The sequence below is a fragment of the Fusarium mangiferae genome (genome assembly GCF_900044065.1).
Source record: "Fusarium mangiferae strain MRC7560 genome assembly, contig: FMAN_scaffold020, whole genome shotgun sequence".
Classification (NCBI taxonomy): Eukaryota; Fungi; Ascomycota; class Sordariomycetes; order Hypocreales; family Nectriaceae; genus Fusarium; species Fusarium mangiferae.
The window spans coordinates 341,037-355,541 of NW_024573940.1; the positions used below are offsets into that span (position 1 = coordinate 341,037).

General features: G+C 48.6%; 7 protein-coding genes across 7 annotated transcripts; 4 read left to right on the forward strand and 3 right to left on the reverse strand.

The window, feature by feature from the left end:
- Nucleotides 1-603: 603 nt before the first annotated feature.
- FMAN_14457 (uncharacterized protein) lies at nucleotides 604-2,138 on the forward strand (the record flags this gene model as incomplete). The annotated part of the gene is made up of 2 exons (XM_041825157.1): nucleotides 604-652; nucleotides 703-2,138. The coding sequence occupies 2 exons, from the start codon at nucleotides 604-606 to the stop codon at nucleotides 2,136-2,138; spliced, it is 1,485 nt and encodes a 494-aa protein (XP_041690565.1).
- Nucleotides 2,139-3,200: 1,062 nt separating this feature from the next.
- Nucleotides 3,201-4,277, reverse strand: FMAN_14458 (related to SUR1-required for mannosylation of sphingolipids; the record flags this gene model as incomplete). Its single annotated transcript, XM_041825158.1, has 1 exon — nucleotides 3,201-4,277. One exon carries the CDS (start codon nucleotides 4,275-4,277, stop codon nucleotides 3,201-3,203), a length of 1,077 nt encoding a protein of 358 aa, XP_041690566.1.
- Nucleotides 4,278-5,539: 1,262 nt separating this feature from the next.
- On the reverse strand, nucleotides 5,540-7,465 carry FMAN_14459 (uncharacterized protein; the record flags this gene model as incomplete). Its single annotated transcript, XM_041825159.1, has 1 exon — nucleotides 5,540-7,465. One exon carries the CDS (start codon nucleotides 7,463-7,465, stop codon nucleotides 5,540-5,542), a length of 1,926 nt encoding a protein of 641 aa, XP_041690567.1.
- Nucleotides 7,466-8,259: 794 nt separating this feature from the next.
- On the forward strand, nucleotides 8,260-9,087 carry FMAN_14460 (uncharacterized protein; the record flags this gene model as incomplete). Its single annotated transcript, XM_041825160.1, has 1 exon — nucleotides 8,260-9,087. One exon carries the CDS (start codon nucleotides 8,260-8,262, stop codon nucleotides 9,085-9,087), a length of 828 nt encoding a protein of 275 aa, XP_041690568.1.
- Nucleotides 9,088-9,281: 194 nt separating this feature from the next.
- On the reverse strand, nucleotides 9,282-10,700 carry FMAN_14461 (uncharacterized protein; the record flags this gene model as incomplete). The annotated part of the gene is made up of 1 exon (XM_041825161.1): nucleotides 9,282-10,700. The coding sequence occupies one exon, from the start codon at nucleotides 10,698-10,700 to the stop codon at nucleotides 9,282-9,284; it is 1,419 nt and encodes a 472-aa protein (XP_041690569.1).
- Nucleotides 10,701-11,139: 439 nt separating this feature from the next.
- On the forward strand, nucleotides 11,140-12,629 carry FMAN_16250 (related to protein MCH2 (monocarboxylate permease homolog); the record flags this gene model as incomplete). The annotated part of the gene is made up of 4 exons (XM_041825162.1): nucleotides 11,140-11,622; nucleotides 11,670-11,914; nucleotides 11,968-12,409; nucleotides 12,462-12,629. 4 exons carry the CDS (start codon nucleotides 11,140-11,142, stop codon nucleotides 12,627-12,629), a joined length of 1,338 nt encoding a protein of 445 aa, XP_041690570.1.
- Nucleotides 12,630-13,214: 585 nt separating this feature from the next.
- FMAN_14462 (uncharacterized protein) lies at nucleotides 13,215-14,105 on the forward strand (the record flags this gene model as incomplete). The annotated part of the gene is made up of 3 exons (XM_041825163.1): nucleotides 13,215-13,282; nucleotides 13,358-13,997; nucleotides 14,049-14,105. The coding sequence occupies 3 exons, from the start codon at nucleotides 13,215-13,217 to the stop codon at nucleotides 14,103-14,105; spliced, it is 765 nt and encodes a 254-aa protein (XP_041690571.1).
- Between the last annotated feature and the right edge of the window lie 400 nt (nucleotides 14,106-14,505).

Consider the following 14,505-nt stretch of genomic DNA (forward strand, 5'->3'; position numbering starts at 1 on the left):
ATCTGAATTTGTTGACTAGGGTGATTCCGAGAATAGCTGTTGGCATTGTGCTTTGATAACCTCCTTATGTTCCGATGTCAACAGTTTGCGTTCATTGGATCTTCGGAGCTGGGCTGCTGGGTCCCTCCATGTGCAAAAGATCCCAGAACGGCAATAACAAACGAGCAATATGTAATCTGACTGACTATGTTGCATTATGCAAGATACAATGTTGTATGTCAAACATCCTATCATCAAAACACTATCAAAATACCCTACATCGGCTCGGAACGCGGAACGCCTCATGGTGATAATTCCGAGGTGGGTCTCGTTTTGTCAGACGAAGGGCGGAGACTGGCTGTCCATCATAAATGTGGCGACATGCTAATGCCATTATCTGGGGAGACTCTTCAAACACACTTTTCCCCAAGCGGAATTTCCATACGATGACTGGATCCGAGTTACTTGACATGCTCCCCCACCTTTCGTGGCAATATCGGAAACAAGCGCGATATTTGTCAAGTCTCTGTCGAATGATATATAAATGCAACACCAGACAGACATTAACACGACTTGACATTCAGTTTCAAGACAGCATTTAGTTCAAACATCTACACAGACACAATGGATTCCGCAGAGTTTCGTGAGGCTGCTCGCACAGCCATTGACGAGAGTAAGTCTTTTAGTACTGAATCAATGACCCTTGATGTTAACAATATACAGTCACTGACTATTACGACAATGTCTCCTCGCAGCGTGTTGTATCCGATGTGAAGCCAGGCTACCTCCGACCTCTGCTCCCATCCTCAGCTCCCCTTGAAGGAGAGTCCTGGAGCGACATCCATGCCGACATCGAGTCTAAAATCCTTCCCGGAATCACCCATTGGGCCAACCCCCGGTTCATGGCCTTCTTTCCCTGCTCAAGCAGTTACCCTGCTGCACTAGCTGAGATGTACTCAAATACCTTCAACGGCGCCCATTTCAACTGGATCTGCAGCCCAGCTGTTACAGAGCTGGAAACAATTGTTATGGACTGGCTCGCTAAAGCTCTCGGTCTACCGGAATGCTATTTGAGTGGCGGTAGCACCCATGGAGGTGGTGTTATTCACGGCAGTGCTAGCGAGGCTATCCTTACTGTCATGTGTGCTGCTCGCGACAAGTATCTCGCTGCTGTCACCAGGGACATGGATGAAGATGCTGTCTGGGCTGTACGAAGCAAACTCGTCGCTTTGGGAAGTGCTGGATCTCACTCGAGTACCAAGAAGGCTGCTCAGGTTCTTGGTGTTCGCTTCGTCGCTATTCCCGTTACCGAAGAAGACGGATTTGCCATGACTGGTCGTGCTGTCGCCAAGACGGTAGCTGAGTTGCGGGCCCGCGGGCTAGAGCCTTTCTACCTGACTGCCACGATGGGCACGACGGATGTTTGTGCGGTTGATGATTTTGCTGGTATCGTTGAGGCGCTGTCTCCTACCGCTGGAACAGAGAGGGATATCTGGGTCCACGTCGATGCTGCGTATGCAGGCTCTGCACTTCTTCTCGAGGAGAATCAGCCTTTGACTACACCAATGGCCGACTTCCACTCTTTCAACTTCAACCCGCACAAGTGGATGCTCACTACCTTTGACTGCTCTGCTGTTTGGGTCCGATCCCGAGCATGGCTTATCCAGTCTCTGAGCATCAAGCCGCCGTACTTGCGTAACCAGTTTTCCGATAATGAACTGGTCACTGACTATCGCGATTGGCAAATCCCTCTTGGGCGACGCTTCCGATCTCTCAAGCTATGGTTCGTTCTTCGCAGCTATGGCATCCGAGGACTGCAAGCGCATATTCGAAACGGAGTTACGCTTGGTGAGTCCCTGCAGGATAAGCTGGCCAGTCGACCTGATCTATTCACCATCTTCACCTCCGCGCGCTTTGGCCTGGTGACTTTCCGTGTCAAGGGAGCTGATGAAGCGGAGATCAACGCTCGAACGGAAGAGCTCTATGAATGGGTCAACAGAACAGGAGAGTTTTACCTTACCAGCACGGTAGTCAATGACAAGTTTGCGATTCGTGTATGCACTGGTGTTGAGAGGGTTCGAGAGGAGCATGTCCAACGGATCTTTGATGTTTTGGTTGAGAGGACAGAAGCAGACCTGGGTAAAACCGTTAAGGAGTGAAAAGACGATGTTGTCATAGAACGAACCAAAAGAGTTAGTACAGTATGAAAAACTTAGCTGCTACATACAAAACTGAATAGTACTGAAGAATTTGTGCATATCAAGGGCCTACGCTGTCACAACCTTTGCGGTTTCATATCTTCCGCTTTGTGAATATTTGTAGAAACAGCTCTCAGGTTCAGTCTATATTTCTACCTAAAGAGCCTGTCTTATCGCCATTGACGAGAAATTGCATTAACGGCAACTATTGCTCATCGTGTCACTTTGACAGCCTGTCCGAGCCTGATACCACTTTTATAATAAGCATAAATCAAGAATCCTCGATAAGGCCAAACAAACCGAAGGATCTGCCCTTGACATGCCATTTCCGTTCTTGCACAGTCAACCCTGGTTTCATACTACGCAGATAGTTACTGGCCATCAAGATTCCTACGCCTCATAGATTCGCCAGCCCCATAAACAGATTTGTTTCCAGCGCCAAACCTAAGATAGCCAATTATGTCATTGGCATTACCTTCAAAGCTCAAGCGGGCAGGCAATAAAGTGGTAATAAACTCAGTTGACCCAAGTCGCTGGGAAGGACCCTGAACTCAATTTGAAGTTGCAACTTTATGCAATGCGACTCCACGGGGCCCGCGCATAAGAAGCCCCAATCTTTTGAAACTCCCAGTGAACTTTACAGAAGCCCCATGGTCATGCATCTGATCGTCCTACATATGCGATGAAAAGGGGGCTGATTGTCGTCGTGACACGACAGCTAAGCCACGGACGTGGCTGTCAACTGACAAACAACGCGACCTGGACCAGGCCCATTCATCAGCTTCCCGCGTCTGCGCCTCACGTTCTAATTGGTCATCCCGTATTTTCTCGACGGCCTGAGTTTTCGGTTATTTCTGTCTTTGGAACTAGCCGAAAATTACAGGAGCAACGCCGCGACCACGTAATCGTGCCGCTTATCCGAGTAAATTACCAGTGCGACAGGGGGGATGAAATTATGTGCCCGTTCTGGCCAAGGAAATTGAGTTTTTTTATTTTATTCTTGAGAAATGCAATCGCTGAGTATTATAATAGCTTACGATAAAAAGTCGTAAAAGTTCGTGATAGCACGCAATTAAATGTGTAGATGCCGGCGGTAACCCCAATGATTCCTAGACTGAACCACGTCCATGGCCTGTCGCCGAGCCACTTGAGCACCTGAGCGTCGCTCTGATGCCATGTCGCGGTTTCAAAGTCTGTCATATAATGGTCCACCATCGCGGGGTCTATGATGTGTATGTTTGGTGATGGGAGAATTGGCTGGCCGAGCAGATATTGCTGCACTGCCAATGTCAGGAAGAGAGGACCTGTTGAAAGCATGATAGCTGCGTAAGGTTGAAGACGGGCCCAGAGGCGGGTTGTTTGGTGAAAGCTAGCCAGTCTTGAAACAGCGGATGCGAAAGCTGGATGCCTTGCGGTTGAAATCAAAAAATCATTCGTGATACCAGTCGGCAATGTCGATTTGAATAAAGCGTGCTCCTTTCCTGGTAGTGATTCGATCTGATCTACGGGGAAGGACGAGTTGCAATATGTGTCCATGTCCATATAAATCCCACCAAAATGATACAGCACAAAATATCGGATTGCGTCTGCGCGCTGAATCGGAAAAGGATAATTATCCCAAGTGTCGAGATACCACGGAAATTCCTCCTTCAAAAACTCTCGCGCCCCGTCGTCAGTCCAGAGCTTATATTCAAAGTCAGAATATGCTTTTTGGCAGCTCTGCTGTGAGGCCGCCCAAATCTCTGGAATCGAGCTGTTGGGCGCGGTTTGGTGAAAAACCCGCGGTATCTTCTTCCCATCTGGCCTTTGAAATGCGTCTGGCTGCGCTGCATGGTCGACAGAGAAATTAATTGCGAATAGCTCGTTATTCCGTATGAGCAGTGTGATGAGCGGGCGAATGGAATGAATTAATAGGCCGAGAATGATCAGGTTGATCAGGATTAGATAGACTGTGAGCTTCCTGAACCTCGGAAATCCAAATCGTTTGGGGACGCATCGTTTGTGAGGTGGTGATTCCAACTCAATGTGCTCCTCGTCGTAAAGTCGTTCATATTTCCCAAAGCGCGCGCGCAAGTGTTGAATGATATTCTGGAGTGCCATTGTCCGAAAACATTCCCCAGCAAAAACTCCTCTAGAGTGTGAGGAAATCAGGTCCTTCCTCGGTATTTATACGTCGCGTGCGCAAAATTTCGTGCAAAAAACACTAAAAAAAACACACCTTTTACCTTGCCCGCCTTATATATGTAAGAGATTTAATTTAACTTCATTGAAGTGGGCAACGGCCGGTAAATAAAAAGACGCGTCGTCATCGGAATCCCTGCGCCAACTCAGCCTCGAGGCTTTTTTGTTCTCGACTCCCATGTGATTGGCGGCTGCGGATACCGTATGATGTTCCAAAACGACCGCCACGTGCGATGGGTGACAGTGATGACCCGAGCCATTTTCTTTTCTCTCTCGCTGATCGTCTCCCGCGGGGCGTCCCCTGAATCAGGCAAGGGTTGAGACGCTTCGGCAGAACGGCATTCGTTGGGTGTTGGAGTGGACTATTCCTGTTCTGAGTTGGTGTAATTTGGGGGATACGAATAAACACGTTGGGTGGCTCGTTGGGGCTGAAGGTACGGAGTACGGATGAGCCCGTCTCACTCAGGGTCAGATATAAATACGCGAGGCAGACACGGTCTGGTTTCATCCTGTAATATGTCCATCAATGCATAAATCGAACGAGCTTCCCTCTGGAGCTAGCCCTCATCAAGATTCGTGGCTGAAATTTACTCTCAGCCTGAAATTATCCACCATGTCAAGTTTCAGCGACGTTTAGCATGGTTCTAACAAAATGTTCGTTGATGTCTCGTTCAGTAAACGACTTTCGCATTCACTACATGGCATCTCGTTCTCGTTCATTCTCGTTTGCAGATCACGGGAGCTTCCTCGTTGCGTTGGACAGCTCAGACTTTGAGCTAACGGGGCCCCGCGGCAACCCGCGGCATCTCGGTCCCCGAAGCCCAAAGGCAAGGATCCATCCCGTCCCATCAGCTCATCAGCTCAAACCCCTAATCTACGCGATTGCCTGACACTCATAAGGTTAATCAGGGATGCCTGCCAGGGCGTGATTCACCACGCAAGATGACTCAGCGCTGTTTCACAACTCGTCTCGTCATCAGGACCACTACCAGTAAGTTTGTATCATCGTAGGCAGCAATAATGGCACGAAAGTTTATAGAATTTTTGTCAAATCACATTGCGAGTGTTCGGAGTCTATTTCGACGCCTCACCAACTTTATATACTGCAGACTAAGTCATGAGAGCGTTAAAAGCCCCTACTATTACGGCATGCCTGGGCATTCTTCCCGTCAGCGCTGTAGCTAAATGGCTTCCCTGATCTCACTCTTCACCAACAATATACCCTTGCTCGGCATGCCCTCCTTATCCAGCAATCTCAAAAAGCGATATCCAAGCCTCAGCCTGTCCAAACGAACACAAGCCCAAGCAGCCATAACATCGGGCCCAGGTACATCATTCATGACCCTGAATGAAAGGAAAGCCAGTTCCGGAACAACACCCTCAACGTTGAGAAACTCCACCGTCTCACCTCCAAAGTCCGGACTGGTACCTTTACTTTTACCTGTTTCACCACTGTGCCCGACTTGCTTGACTTGCTCGGCTGTAGCGTTCTCATCTACCATCGCTGAGAGGGCATCTGGCTCAGTATGTAGGCCGATCTTGACGTAAGGAATGAACTTTGCGGGATCATCATGGCGATTGAGTAAGGGAAGGTTCTGTGCTGCGATGATTGTGATAGCCACCCTTTCCAATGTCTTACTAGGGATGTGAGACTCCTCGGTGCTAAGCTCTTGGCTCGGATTATGACGGTATCCCTCAGGCTTAAGAACATATCCGTCTGAGCCCATAAACATACCCTCGTTGAGCACCATGCCTAGGTCCCACGATTGCCAGTTGAGAGCAACTACCTGGACACCAGCGCGCCAGAAAATGACAGGATCGTAGTTGGATGAGTCAAATCGCATACCATGAGGATAAGTCCGCATGAGAAACTGTCTGTTGTGCGAGAAGAGCGCCTTTGGCATGCGTCTCTGAATCGCAAAGGCTGCATTCTCCGAGAGCGAGAATATATGATTCGGCATCGACGCCTCGGGCTCCTCAAGGGACTTGAAACTAATCCCTCGAGTATGAATACCAAGACGGCTCAGTCGCGGTATGATCTTTGGCGGTTTGACCTTCTTGACCTTCTTCTCGTCTCCCTCCACAACGACCTCAAGCATGCTCTCATCATCCGTACTATCAGGCGTGTCCTTGCCCTTTCCCTTGCTGTCCTCCGGAACATACTTCACCTTGATGAGAATCTTGTTCCTCAACTCATGAGGAGATGGCAGGCAATCGGATTCAAACTCAGGTGCAGGGAGAAGATAATCAGCCCAGACCTCCTCCATAATGTTGACCATTGTGCCTTGCTGTAGTGGAGAGCAGTGGACTTCTAGACTGACGATGAGTGGAAGATCAGACGTGGTGAAAGCATACTCTTTGACGGTCTGGCAGACGTCGCGGAAAAGAACCTCTTTCGTAAGAGTGAAGCCATGAAGAACTCTTGGCTCGGCGTCAATAATATCCAAGAGTCTGTCATCGATCGTTTTTCCGTCAGGATCAACTGGATCAAATTTGTTCATAGCCCAACGCCCAATCTTGATGATGGCTCGATCTGCAAAGCCCATTTTCCTTGGCGCCGCTTCTCGAGAGGTATCCTTGGCTTCTTTCTCAACGTCATCCTCTGAGCCAAATCCTGGCTTCCACTGCTCTTTACCGTCCCAGACATCAATTTCGATACAGCGACATCCACGCAGCAAGGCGTCTTTGTACGCTTCAGTGCTCGAGTCGCTTGAAAGTTGGTTCCCTGTGAGGTATGTGTTGTGGCTTGAGCTGATGAAGTAGTTGTTCAATGGCCAGGTCAGGTCTTGGGGAGACGCCATCTCGAGAATGTTGCCACATGGTGATGTGAGATACTTGATGAGTTCAGGTAGATTTAGTTCGTCTTGATCGACAAGGTAACTGGCCAGACCTTCTGGGTTCTCGACTTGAACGTGGTGCATGAAAAGTCCAATCTGGTCTCGATGCCAGGTGCCGTTGGGTCCGGCATACTTGTTGAACAATTGGGTGAAATGACTGAGGAAAGACTCTTCCAGATTCTCCTCGATGCCATTGCGTTGGCCGGTGGGATGTCCGCCACCAGCCCTGTATCTGGCGAGGGGGAAGTTTTCAGTTGATTCAACAGACATTTCCGATATCATACACAATCGAAAGAAGATAATTTTGAGTGTCTATGAAACACGCTTCATGAGCTTAGACTTTATATCAGCAGCCAAGACATAGCCTCATTCATAATTTACGCCATGTAATCAATATTACGGGCTCGCCGTTATAGATGCGGGAGAAAGACTGTGACATCTGTGGACCAATTTGCTGTCAAGCTCATGAGGCATCGTGCTTGGCAAGCGAATGACGGTTGTTCGGCATTGGGTTTGCCTTGGCCGGCGCCTTGACCCTATACCAATGTGTGCTTTTTTACGGACCGACGAATCAGATCGCGTGCTTTGACTCCATCTGTTACTCAGCACCAAGATCAGTGGACTTGACAAGACGGCATATAATTTGCGCCTGGATACAGTCCATCATAGCCTACGGTTATTGTTTCTTGGCCAGGGTAGCCAATCATCAGGCGATGCCATGTCCCATTTAGAGAATTATGTACCTATTGTGAACCTCATCTTCGTTGGAGGACTGTGGATCCACCCTATAGGGCTGGAGGCAGCCGAATCTCCAACAAAGCTTTGGAACGAGCAAAACTTCTTAGTGTAGAATTAACATAATAAAATTGAAGATTAGTATTGATTGCATTTTTAAGCATTGATTCAGTTATAATGACTTTGACTTAATGACTCGTCATGGAGCGTTTTGGTGAAGTTTCGTAACTAAGCCAATCAACTACGAGCCACGTATCAATTTTCGTATCGTTACCAATGTTCCAGCTATCAACGACAACAGCATCATCTGTACAACTCCATCATCCATCATGTCCGAGTCTTCCAAGAAAATCGTCTTCTATGACATCGCCGCCCGGCCGCCGGTGGAAAAGAACGTCTTCTCCCCAAATCCATGGAAGAGCAGATTCGCCCTCAACTTCAAGCAAGTCCCCTACTCAACGTCATGGGTAGCCCTGCCAGACATCACCAAAGTGCGCACTGGCCTCAACGTCCCCGCCTGTCGCAAATTCAATGACGGCAAAGACTTCTACACTCTGCCCATCATCGACGACCCCTCAACTGGGTCTGTAGTCGGCGACTCCTTCGACATCGCTATTTACCTACAGACGACGTACCCAACCTCTGGTGGAGGCGATCTCTTCCCCACTCAGACGCTCGACTTTGACTTTGAGCATCCTTACATCCTCGTCCCCCTCTCCGAATGGCGCGATAAGGAGAACCCCGAGTACGCCAAGTTCAATCTCAACATCGACGCGGCGTTTACTGCACACGTGCAATTGGGAGTCCAGGGAATGCCGTTCGATCCAGCTTCTGAGGAGGAGAGCAAGGCTGAGTTTGTGCGACGTGCGGGGATGAAACAGTGGGACGACTTTGCGCTGGTGGGCGAGGCTCGGGGTAAGGTGATGGAGTCTCTGAGAGAAATGCTCGGTAATCTTGCCAAATTGTTCACGAGGGATGTGAGTGGCCCGTTTTTGCTGGGTGACAAGGTTAGTTATGCGGATATGCTTGTTGGTGCGTGGCTGAGGATGCTGCATGCTACGCTACCTGAGGACGAATGGGCTCAGATTGCGGGTTGGCATGATGGGACCTTTGGGAAGTTGCATGAGGCTCTGGATGCCTTTGCAGAGGTGAAGTAGAGTCGATACAGTCTGAGGCTCAATGTCTCTGCCCCATCGAGTGCAATTTCTCGCCTCCCAAAGCACTATGATCCAGGACGAAAGATATTCCATAGCCACAAAATTGGTATCAAGGTGTATCAATTTTACAAAATGCACAGTCTATATACTTTTGACATCGTATCCCTAAACAGACAATTCAGAAAATGTCTGATCTATGGAGAGAGCATCATTGTTTCGGCTTCTACCACTGCCTCCTTTAATACCCGACAAATAGTGGCCAGTTGATCTTCAGTAATTGTAAATGGCGGCGCAAGCAGAATATGATCACCATTAACACCATCAATCGTAGCACCGCCTGGATACAACGCAACGCCCTTCTCAAAGGCGATCTGCTGCACCAACAGACCAAACTTAGCCGAAGGGTCAAAAGGCTGCTTGGATGTCACGTCTTTGACAAACTCGACGCCCCAGAAAAGACCTCGACCTCGGATATCGCCCACTGACTTGCAGTGTTTTAGCTCTTGTCGAAGCGTCCTCTCCAAGACAAGGCCCATCTTGTGACACCGCTCAACCAAGTTCTCGCGTCTCAGGACCTTGTGCACCGCCAATGCCGCAGCGCATGATATAGGATGAGCTTGATATGTATGTCCGTGGTTGAAAGCAGCCGAGCCATGTCTGAGGACATCAACGACCTTCTTGTGAATGAGAACACCAGCAATGGCAGCATAACCACCACCAAGACCTTTCGCGATCGTGGTGATGTCAGGTACAACACCCTCCTGCTCAAAAGCGAAGAACGTGCCTGTTCGACCAACGCCGCACATAATCTCGTCGAGAATCATGATCACTCCGTACTTGTCGCAGATGGCTCTGACGCCCTTGAAATACCCGGCCGGGGCAGCAACACAGCCTGTCGTCGCGCCAACGACTGTTTCCGCGATGAAAGCAGCGACGTTCTTGGGACCGACTCGTAGAAACTCTTCTTCAAGTTCGACCAGAAGTCTCGCTGTGAACTGCTCTTCAGTCTCGGAGTCGTCTTTATAGTGATAAGCGAAAGCAGGTGAGACGTGAGAGACATGAGGGTACAAGAAACCATGGTACGGAGCTCGGCGAGCTTTGTTAGTCGAGATAGACATAGTGGCCATCGTATTTCCATGATAACATTGCCGTCTGGAGACAATATACACTCTATCAAGCTCTCCCTTCTCATAATGGTACTGGCGAGCTAGCTTCAGAGCAGACTCAACAGCTTCACTGCCACTGCCAACAAAGAAGGCTTTTTCAAGGCCATACGGATTGCCCTCGAGTATAACATTTGCAAGCTCTTCGGCTGGTGCCGTTGTGTAGGATTGTGTGTGGACATAGCTGACTTTGCGAGCTTGGTCGGTGATGGCTTGGATAACCTCCTCGTTGCCATGGCCGATAAGGGCAACAGCTGCGCCAGCACAACCGTCGATGATTGTTTGGCCGGTCGATAATTTGAGCTCGACTCCACTTGCTGACTCGACCATGTAAGGATGTTGGACGAGAGATCTGTGCATCAAACATCCTTCTTGATGCATGGGTTTGACGGGCATGGATGATTGGTAGGTGGAGACTTCAGCAAAGTCCTCAATCGTTGAAGGAGCCATGTCGATTGATAGACAATTGAGGCAGAAAAAATGCTTAATGCTATGGATTGACCAAACAGTCTTTCGTCTTGATGAAATTAATTCTTACTACTGTTAAAGAATTCCTCTGGACCATTTATAAAACGCCAAAACCGAAAACCGATCATCAGCGCCGGAACTCGGGAAAGACAGATTTTCAGCCGAGCACCGACGAGCCGACTGATTCCGGCTTGTCGCTGTGTCATGAATTTCTCATGACAAACAGTATCATACGCTACGACCCACTGAGATGGGTTGACAGGTTCAGGGCGTCGGTTCTCGTCGTCGGTTTCGCTCTTGTGAGAACCGAGGTCAGATGCCGGATCAGATATTTAACTAGAGAACTTTCTCGAACAACGACTGTACAAACATCCATCATATCATTATTTCTCCGATTGCTGCTTGTGAATTGAGATCAAACATGTCAGCCCAGAAAGATGACTCAGGTCCAGACTGGCCATGCTCATCGACCTCGTCAGACAATGAAAAGGGCAATGATACCGATATCTCACAACCCGAAAGCGAATCCACTCCAACACCGCTGGCGGTCGAGTTCGATAACCCTAAAGGATGGATAGCTGTGGCAGCCGCAGCATGTTCTCTTTTTGTTTACCTCGGGGTGATCTACTCATGGGGCATTATGCAAGTCAGACTTGTCGAAGTAACTGGAACAAACCTCACAACCTTGACCTTCGTCGGATCGCTTGCAACATCCTTCATGATATCACTGAGTATCCTCTCTGGTATTGCCGTTCGAAAGCTTGGCTACCAGAAGACTGCTCTAGCTGGTGGTATCCTGATGGGTCTGGGTGAATTTCTAGCCAGTTGGACGACAAAGCATGTTGGAGCTCTCTTTGTCTTCCACGGTGTGATATTTGGCATTGGAGGAGGACTATCTATCTTTGTAAGTTCAGCCTGAAAAAAAACCTGGCATCTTGTTAACATTGACAGGCATGCTCGACTGCTCCCCTGAGGTGGTTCAAGAGACACCGTGGCCTGGCTATGGGTATCGTGTTTGGAGGAGGCAGCCTTGGTGCAGCTGTTATGAGCATTGCGACGAATCTTCTTGTGAAGCAAGTCGATGTCGCTTGGACATTCCGCATTCTAGGCTTCATGCTCTGGGGAGTCTGTATCCCAGCTTCATACTTCATTCAACAGCCTGAGGGATCCATGAGTGCCGGCTTGAAGCTCCAATGGTGAGTGCATCCCGGATTGTTGGTTCTCAATGGCCTGCTGACCATATGATTAGGCATCGCTTCCGGGAACCTCGGTTTCTCCTTATTATCGCCGGGACAGCTTTGTCATGTTTTCCCTTATTTATTCCTCCATACTTCATTCCCATCTTCACCCGATCCATGGGCTACTCCAATCAGATTGCGATTATCATACTGGCGGCTTGGAACTTGGCTTCCACTGTTGGTCGGGTCCTCGGGGGCTATACCGCTGACCACTTGCTTGGCCCTTTGAACAGCTTGATTGTCTGTCTTCTGTTTATTGGTCTCAGCTCACTCGTCGTGTGGCCATTAGCATCTTCGGTTGGGATCTTCTCTATCTTTCTCGTCTTCAACGGCATTGGCTGTGGAGCGTTCTTTAGTCTGGTTCCTCCCATGCTCGGCGCTACAATGGGACCAGAGAATACTCTTGGCATTTTGCCTATTGTTTGGACTACTTGGTTCTGCGGATTCTTCTTCGTAGGTTGCATATGTATCTCCTATTCACGCCCTTTACTGATCAGAATCTCAGGGCACACCTATTGCTTCGGGAATCTACTCGCTTGCCGGGAATGACAATAACAGTCTTTCAGTATTCAGGCCTGCTGCTTATTATGCTGGTGGTATGTCGATTATGGGTCTTTTATTTATTGTCTATATTCGTTTCAGTCTACAGAGACGCATCCTGGCTTGCATATAGTTCTAAAATACTGCTATCTTGCGATCTACACAGTTATTCACCACATGTCCTGAATAGGCGTCTTTTGTGACTAAAGTTTATAACAAACAACCTCTTGATGAAATGGCTGCGCTGGTCCTGACACTGCATGCGGACCGTACAGTGGTTAGGAGGCATAACCCCTGTCAATGGCGCTAAATATCCCATCTCCAATGTGTCTATCCTCAAGGTTCAATACTTCGAGTGCCGGAAACTTGGCCTCAGTACCGAAACATAGCTTAATCATTAAATCGCGGTTTGCAGACCCTGCTCAGTGAACGGCCGGCTATGAACCAATAACTTTGGTTGACAGAGTCTTTACCCCACAATTTTCCGCCAATAATCCAAAGATCACCATAAGTTATTATATTTTATCCATGGACTTATAATGATGCATGCTTTGACAGAATAGCCGGACGAATAGAAGTGAAGTTTGGTTACAAGGGTTCAAGGTCAGTTGAGTTTCGACATCGCGGGGTAATTCAGAACGAAACCCCAAACACGTCCCGCCCCCAAAGTGATCTGCAAATGAGAAAACATATATCTCAACGTGGTGTCTTGTTCAAGATGACGTCCAGGCAGTCTGTTGAGCTTCCTAATACAGCCGCTTATGTCCCAGACAGAGACACTATGAAGTTAGTTAAGCACCTGCCCTAGTTGTCCATTCTGGCATAATAGCCTCATGTCACTGAAGCTTACCAACTCGATAGACTCGACATCGCAAAGCTTACAGCGTTCCTAGTGGCCAATTCCACAGGCACGGGTGTTCTTATTTGCCCAGGCGGTGGTTATAGCCATGTCTCTATTGTTAAGGAAGGCTACAAGCCGGCGGCATACCTCAACGAACTTGGTATCGATGCGTGGGTTCTCGATTATACCACGACTCTTAATGCCACTGCACCTATCTACCCCAAACCAGAGAATGAGGTCTTCGCTGCTCTCAAGAAAATTCGCCACGAGAACCCCAAAATAGAGAAGCTTGGTATTTGGGGCTTCTCAGCAGGCGGTCACCTTGCATCCACAACCCTCACCAACCCCAAGGCTGGCCTGGATTTCGGCATCCTCGCATATCCTGTTATTACCTTGGAAGGAAACTATACGCATACCGGCTCTCGCGACAATCTCGTCGGGCCTAACGCGACAGCCGAAGAATTGCACGATCTATCAGCGCAGAACTTAGTCTCTGATACAACGCCTCCGACATTTTTGTTCCATACCTTCGACGACCAAGCTGTTCCAGTGCAGAACACTCTCATGTTTGCTGAAGCCATGGCAGCTCATAAGAGAAAGGCCCAGGTTTTGATCTTACCGGATGGTCCGCATGGTCTCGGATTGGCTCTTGATGACCCAGTACGCAGTTGGACGTCGGAATTAACACGATTTCTTACATACTCAATCTAGCCGAGATCAACGAAGCGCAGTAGTACTACACAGAGTCCCATAGTTGCAGTCAAGTGAGCTAAAATAAGAAACATTGTCCCCAACACGATTAGTATTTAAAGCTACCTGTGCAAACTGTATACGATACGATTGAACTTGGAGCTTTCTTATCTTACGACATTGATGAATTCATCTTTCTTTGATCTCAGGGTCTGCATATGCCCCTGTAAGAAAAACATCAGCTGGCCAGCCAAATTATTCCGTATGATCAATCTAGGGCTCTAGGCCTTTCTTTTTATTATGCATCCCTGAGTGGCGCTGAATATCCCTGTAGCGCTATGTACAATAGCGCGAGTCCGGGTGGATATTTTCGTCAACCACGGCGATCGATTGGACAACACGTCGATCTAGACCGCGAGACCCCCGAAGCAAATTCAATAGATCTATGATTGAAATCAATAGCTTCAACACTGACCAG